A 7,869-nucleotide genomic window follows, 5' to 3' on the forward strand; every position below is an offset into this window, starting at 1 on the left:
CTTCCCTTCCCTTCCCTTCCCTTCCCTTTCATAAAGGAGTTGCACACTTGAGTTTAAAGATATTTTTACAATATTACTTAAATACTGCTTTTTTGTGCCTACTTAAATACTGCTTTTTTGTGCCTTTCATGGCTTATGATGTGTTTGAGACAGCCCTCACATCCAGGCTTGAGTTGGATCAGTATGTACCTATAATGCCTCCTAACACCTGCAGGAAGCAGCATTAGTAATCACATAGATATGATTCTTCCTAACTACTCCATATGTAAATCAGTGGTTCCTTATCGTTACAAGATAGCTGGTGAGAATTTTGCAGGAGCTGGTAGGTCAACCCTTATCTTTGCAGGCAAACACCCGTTCAGGTCATTGCTTTCTACCCGTCTGTGTCTGTCCCATTCTAAAATTGATCTGTATCTGAATTTTTGAAGCATTCACTGTCTTCTACCCCAGAATCACTTGCATTTCAGCACTCAGAGCAGCAGTTCCTCCATGGTCCTAATACTGTCTCGGATGGGTATAACTGAGCCCTAAAACATTCTCATAGTGAGCTTTAAACACTAGTGAAAGAGTCTGAGGAAGCTTCAAGTTTTGATAAAATTACTCAGAAATTATAGAAATATCCTTATTGCTTATTTCCCTCTTTGAATTGAAGACAAGATATATAATTTCAGCACTAGGTTAGAAGTTACAGTGGGAAGAGAACTAATTTTTTCTGTTACAAAAACCTTTCTGAGTGAGATGAGTGTGATACCACACTCTGCATGCTGATTTTTAAGGCTAAAGAACAGACTGAATTATCACAGTGTTACAAGCTAAAATGTTCAGTTGCCACAAAAGCATGTAATCTCATTGACAACAGTGGCTGGGACAAACTTTGTCTAATTTCTTTCTAGACCTGGCCAAACCCCCACAAATCTAGAAATACTTGACCGTTGGGAAAGCTTTGATCCAGTCCAGAATTTGTGGCTCTGATTCACTTCAGCTGGGAAGGACCCAAACTGCTTAAAGTATATTTCACAACACATCTTTGCTTAAATTTTTTACAGATAGGTCATAAATACCACATGTAGAAACATTTTTTGTTATACACGATACCTACTAGCAGAGCCAGCTATTCCCATCTCTAGCCGAGAGAATTAAAAACCATAAATGTAGAAGTAAGCTTCAGGTCAGCTGACCTGACACCAAGGAGCATGAAGAAAGGTAAGGCATTAAAATCTGTGCAGTCAGAATGTTTGTGAAAAATTTAAACTTGTGAGAAACTGTGTGAATTGTACAAAGTTGAAATAGTTGGTAAAGCAAAAATGAGCCACACTGCTCCCTTCTTGTTATAGCCAGAAAAAGAAAAAAACAAGCCAAAAATAAACCCCAAACCAACAAAGAATAGTCTCAGTACAGATTCTAAAGAGGCATATTGTGCAAGTTTACTTTTTCTTAAGGTAATAGTTTCATTCAGTGTAGTAGGAAAGTTGTGACCATCAACAACATAACAAGGTTGTGGTTTTCATATGACCTAGCTGAGGGTAATGAAAGCTAAGTAATATCTAACAAGGAAAAAGGAGTCAGATTAGCTTTTCTGACTCTATTTACTACTGATAATTTAATAAATGAGCTGTTACTAACTTACAACAAGTACAGCCAGACTCTCAATTCACAAATCATGGGGTAATTCTAATAGGAATTGATCTAAGGGCATCAGAACAGGTTGCTCACCACTTTCTGCAGTTGGATCTTGAAAGCCTTCACAGACGGACACTGCACAGCTCCCCTAGAATACCTGAAGGAGCTGCTGCTAAGTGTCCCCCAGAAGGACTTTCTCCCAGAGGGATCTTTCCAGCTGTTCAGCTCCAGACTGAAGAAATCCAAAGTCCTGCAGCCTTTCCTCAGAGGGCATGATCACCAAGCCCCCTGACTATCTTGGTGTCTGTGCTAAAATCACTACAGTTCATCAGTGTCTTCCTTGTAGTAAAGGACCCTAAACAAAATTCTAGCCTGTATAGGCAAGATCAATGGGCTAAGTTCAACTGCATAACATTCCATAAGGTGAAGTGTCAAGTCCTGCACTTGGGTCATAACACCCCTATGTAGCAGTACAGGCGTGGGGAAGAGTGTCTGGGAAGTTGCCCAGCAGAAAATGGCCAAGGGCATCCTGGCCTGCATCAAAATTAGTGCTGCCAGCAGGACTAGGAAGACAACTGTTCCCTTGTATGTGGCACCCCGAATATCATGTTCATTTTGAGACCCCTCACCACAAGAAGTCTATTAAATTGTTCAGATGTGTTCAGAGCTGGTGAAAGGGCTAGAAAACAAGAATTATGAGGAGCAACCGAGGGAACGGAGGTTGCTTAGTCTGGGGAGAGATCTCGTTGCTCACTACGAATACCTGAAAGGTTGCAGCAAAGAGAGTATCAGTCATTTTTCTCAGGTGACATGTGATAGGATGCATGAAACAGCCTCAAGTTGTACCAGGAAAGGTTCGGATTGGACATTAGAAAGAATTTCTTAGTGGAAGGGGTGGTCAAGCATTGGAATGTGCTGCCCAGAGCAGTGGTGGAATCCCCATCCCTTGAGGCATTTAAGAGATATTGTCATGGAACAAAAGGACATGGTTTAGTGATTAGACTTGGTAAGTCAGGTTATTGATCAGGCTTGATGATCTTGATGGTTTTTTCCAACCAAAATGATTCTATGATTTTATGATTCCCAACTTCAGATGGGGTCTAACAAGAGGTGAGTAGAAGGAAATGATGGCTTCCATTAATTTACTGCCTTTGCTACTTCTAATACAATTCAGGATACTTTTGGTCTTCTTTATTGCCAGGACATGCTGTGGCTCATGGTGAGCTTGCTGTCTACCAAAATCCCTAGGTTCTTTCCCACAGAGCTGCTTCCCAGCCAGGCAGTCTCCAGTATGTAATATTGCCAGGGACACTTCCTTGCTACGTGCAGGACTTCACATCTGTCCCTACTGAATTATGCAAGACTCATACCTCTACTCTGTCCAAGTCCCTCTGGAGGGCAACAGTCATTGTTGCTATTGACTCATGGAATCATAGAAGATCCCAAGCTGGAAGGAACACACAAGCATCACTGAGTCCACTAGCTCCCACAAAGAACCACTCAAAATTCAAACCATACATCTCAGAGTATTGTCTAAATGCATCCTGGTGCTGTGACAACTGCCCTGCGGACCTTGTTCCAGTGCCCAACCCCCTTTTGGAGATGAAACTTTTCTTAACACCAAATCTGATCCTCCTGTAACGCAGCTCCATGCTGTTTCCTTGGGTCCAATCACCGTCACTAGAGAGAAGAGATTAGCACCTGCTTCTTCACTCCCCTTGTGAGGAAGCTGTAGGCCACAAAGACCATAATGAAGCTCTCTACACTGAACAAACCAAGCAGCTTCAGTAGCTGTTCCTCTCACTCTACCATCTCTTATTCTCTGATAGAGATGTTAAACAGGATAGATTCCAGGATATACTCCTATCTACTTGAGCTGTCACAAGCCTCTAGAAAGAACAGGAATTGTTAACTATTATGATCTGAGCCAGATCATCCACCCAGTCTTTCATCTACCTAATTGACCATCCAGTAACAGCCACATTTGGATACAAGAACACTGTGGCAGATACTGTCAGAAACTCTGATAATGTCAAGGCACATGACATTCTCTGTCCCATGATGATGGCAGTGGGAGTTCTGGTGCTTACCTTCACAGAACTGCTCTCAGTTCTTGATTCTGACATAATGGAAAGAGCTGATGCACACACTATCAGGAAGAACATTTTTCTCCAAAACACCTTTAGTATTTTTTTATTTACATTGCATGAATTCAGTAGGCCAAATCCTCAGCTACACTAATCAGAACAGCTACACTGAACTTGGTCTATACAAAGTCTTTTATCTTTGCTAATGATCCAAGTTTACTATGGACCCAAATGATACCTGATGGATACTTAAATGTCTATGAGCAGCCTGAATGGACGGGCCATATCAAGTAGGAATAGCAGGGGAAACTATGGACATACAGGATTTCCTCTGTCCTCCTGCATTCTTTTTCTTACCTTTGCAAGGAAACTCCAAGCTGCGTATTGCCCTGAGGTTGTGCTGCTTTTCAGCTTCACTGTGTGCAACATCAGAAAGAATCCCAAGAATCCACTGCAAAGGACAGGGAAAACTTGTCAATAAAGTCTCTTAATTTCAGTTAAGCAGTCTTTTACAAGCATCTCAGTTTTCCTAATGTAGATCTGAACAGGCACCCTTCAAGTAGTGTTAATCTCATTTGAACAAAGCAAGCTGGTCAACAAAAGAGCTTACATTATGTCCAGCAAATCTGGGGTTTTGTTCAGTCAGTGACTGAAGTCTGAGTAAAGCAAATCTTAATGGCTAGTCTCTAATATACTTGTGTAATCAGAAAAGTAGAGATTATTGGAAAAATGGGGTCAAATATTTAACTTGAGATACTTGAAACAGCTCTGAATAAAGGCAATGCTGATTTCAAGAGAAGCCACATGGTTGGCAAGAAACTTACTTCCACCTCCACAGAGGTTGAACCAAAGGATAACCATAGGAAAGCTGCTTCCTGAAGCTTTCAAGCTGTTTATACTTCATGAAACCTATTTTCTAAGTAAGAACTCAAATATCTTTCCCAGATAACAGGTAGGAGATTCAATAGCAGTAAAGAGAGAACACTCCAAAGCTCTTATTGACAGTGGAGTTAATTTTGACTCTAAAGTCATATAGGATAGTAGTCCCTCCTGTAGCCAAGGCTACCTTTGTTCCACAGCTAATTAGACCTCATGAGGCTGACAACTGTGGATTTTTTTCTACTTGTAACATACTCTCTGAACATTTAAATAGCGTAAATTTGCAAGAGGGAATAGAAAAGGACTTCAAGATACATATGGCTATGAGGCAGGAGAGATTACTAACTACCATGGAAATTGCATTGGTAAAGGAAATAGGATCAATGGAGCCATCAGGTGGTGCAGCAAAAAGTGCCTTAGTCCTTGAAATGGGTGTGCAGTTCTTGACAGTTGCCATCCTCTCTGCAATAGCAGGTTAGAATTTCTGTGCTGGACTCCAGCACCTGAGCATAGTGCTGCTTCCTGCTCAAGGCATGTAGAAAATCATGTCTCAACCACATGTCAATACACAGCTATTTCTCATACAACAAATGGTAGTGTAAGATAACTGCCCAGGAGCAGGAGGCACTACGGTTTCTTACACTGAGCCATTAGCACAAGACCCCAGTGGACATAGCTAAGAAAGACAACGCTTTAGTGACAAAAAACAGAAGCAAACAGAAGCTACCAGTCACAGAGCATCCCACCCTGAGAAATCAGACAGTTCAGTGAAGCACCACTCCTCAGTGTTCTGAAAGCCCAGTAGCTGACTAAAATTTGTTCTGCACCTTCTGCCCTGGTGAAAAGTGCTATTAGTCAAAGTGACTTGAAGATATTTGGTGTAATTCAGACAGAACAGCTAATTATCATACCTGAAATATTGATGTCACAATTAAATATACATTTGTTTCATTAAATACATTGAGTAGTTTGCATCTAACTACTAATGCCTCAGATATTCTGAGCAGGTAGAATATTTATCTGCATCAGTTACCCTTACTTTATGTTGTAGAGGTTTCCTTCAAATTCTTTACATCTGCAGAGACACTACGTGACAAGATGGAGGGCAACTGAGATGCTTGTTTCTTCATCTATTCCTCTTCAATTGTTTTAGAAGAGTGTAGTGTAAAGTGCCATCTAATATATACATACTGAAGCAGGGTCAACGGAAACAGAAGCAGAAGTCTACAACAGCAGTAAAATTCTAACAGAAAGAGAATATCCAGGATAGCTAAATATCCATTAAACCTGTCTAACCATGTTGTGGTGACCAACATCACTGCACCAAGGGAAAGTCATGCCTGACAAACCTGGTGGCCTTTTGTGATGGAGATACTGTGTCAGTGGATAAAAGACGAGCAACTGATGTTATCTACCACGACTTGTGGAAAGCATCTGACTTCGTCCTGCACAACATCCTGGTTGCCAAATTGGAGAAAAATGGATTTGATGGATAGACAACTCGCCGGATAAGGAATTGGTTGGATGGTCATGCTCAGAGAGTTGTGGGCAATGGCTCAGTGTCCAAATGAAGACCAATGACAAGTGGTGTTGCTCGGGGATCAGTGCAGGGACTGGTGCTGTTTAACACTTCTGTAGGTGACATCGACAGTGAGATCAAGTGCATCCTCAGCAAGTTTACAGACAACACCAAGCTGAGCGGTGCAGTTGACACACTATAGGGAAGGGATGCCATCCAGAGGGATCTGGACAGGCTTGATAGGTGGGCCCGTAACAAACCCATGAAGTTCAGCAAGGCCAAGTGCAAGGTGCTGCACCTGGGTTGGGGCAATCCCAAGCACAAGTACAGGCTGGGCAGAGAATGGCTTGAGAACAGCCCCGAGGAGAAGGACTTTACTGTGAGGGTGGGGAGACACTGGAACAGGCTGCCCAGTGAGGTTGTGGATGCCTCCACCCTGAAGGAGTTCAAGGCCAGGCTGGATGGGGCTTTGAGCAACCTGGTCTAGAAGGAGGTATCCCTGTCTATAGCAGGGGTTGGAGCTAGGTGATCTTAAAGTTCCCTTCCAATCCAAACCATTCTATAATTCTTCAAGAAGAAACAGATTTCACCTACCTGCAGGGGAACAAGTTATTCAACAACAGCTAACTGCAATATATATAATATAATATAGTGTGTACAGTTCATTCTCAAAAACAAACAAACAAAAAACACTTCCATACCATAAAACTATCTAGACAGGGAAATTATTTAACAATAATTTTATTAACACCTTTTAATGCAGAATCAAAATACAAATAGAATTCCTAACAATCAGGAAATCTTTTTGTCATCAGACAGCATTAAAAAAACCTTACTTTTTAGTAGGGGAAAAATAATTCCTAATTTTTTTTCCTTAAATAAATTTCTTGTGGTAATTAAGACCTACAGAAAACATACTCAAGCAATCACATTTACCTCATTTGTGACAAGATAATGTCCAGCACATTTGAATCTCATGCCTTCAAATGAATAGCCACAGGTATGAACCGATACATTTCTCTGGATTTTTATTGGTTTATGCCAGCACAAACTGGTATAACAAAGGTTTTGAATCCTCGGGAGTTTTTAACTGAGGGTCAAGGTTGAAACTTAACATTATCTCTTATTATGAAAAAATTCACACATCCACATAACAGAAGAGTTACCTGGCACAGCAACTGCTATGAAATCTGTAGAAGTAGAGGAATGGAAAGTCCAAGGCACTGAAGAGATCACCTGAGGGACAAAGCAATATATTCAGTGGAACACAGGAAAAAAAATAAATTACCCTCTGTTAAAAGCAGGGAACAGTAATTATATGAACATTACTAGTTTAACATTCCTTTGAGTTTTTACAGCTGGCTGACTTTTCATTTATGACGCTTTTCACATTTCTAGTCTGCTTAATTTCTCTGTGACCTTGATTCTAGTCAGTTCCTGCCTTTGCATGAAAGGAGGAAAGGAATTATGTAAGACTTAAGAGCATTCTTTGCTAGAATACAGATGATCCTGCTGAATCAATAGTTGCCAGTGCTAGTGGCTTCTTTTATTTCAGAGCTTGTGATTGTTCCTATTGAAGCAACAGGAAACACGGATACATGTTAGCTGCTTCTCCCTTTGGAATTTGAGCTCTATGACACAGAGCAAAGTCATGAGGTCTCAGAGAGTCCTCCCAGATCAAGGCAGAGCTCTCGAGTACTTGCATTTCCAAGAACCTGGGCTCTGGCTGCTCTCAGTAGCAACAAAATAGCAGTAGCAAAAAAA

At 41.1% G+C, this 7,869-nt stretch overlaps 1 protein-coding gene across 1 annotated transcript in view; it reads right to left on the bottom strand.

The window, feature by feature from the left end:
* TMEM241 (transmembrane protein 241) overlaps window positions 1-7,869 on the bottom strand; it is a 55,516-nt gene that overhangs the window by 21,179 nt on the left and 26,468 nt on the right. The window contains exons 13-14 of the mRNA XM_010708861.1: window positions 7,272-7,341; window positions 4,065-4,158 (exon numbers count right to left, since the gene is read on the bottom strand). Of these exons, the coding sequence (XP_010707163.1) occupies window positions 4,065-4,158; window positions 7,272-7,341 (164 nt within the window). The remainder of the gene's footprint in view (window positions 1-4,064; window positions 4,159-7,271; window positions 7,342-7,869) is intronic.

Source organism: Meleagris gallopavo, chromosome 3 (assembly GCF_000146605.3).
Source record: "Meleagris gallopavo isolate NT-WF06-2002-E0010 breed Aviagen turkey brand Nicholas breeding stock chromosome 3, Turkey_5.1, whole genome shotgun sequence".
Taxonomy (NCBI): domain Eukaryota; kingdom Metazoa; phylum Chordata; class Aves; order Galliformes; family Phasianidae; genus Meleagris; species Meleagris gallopavo.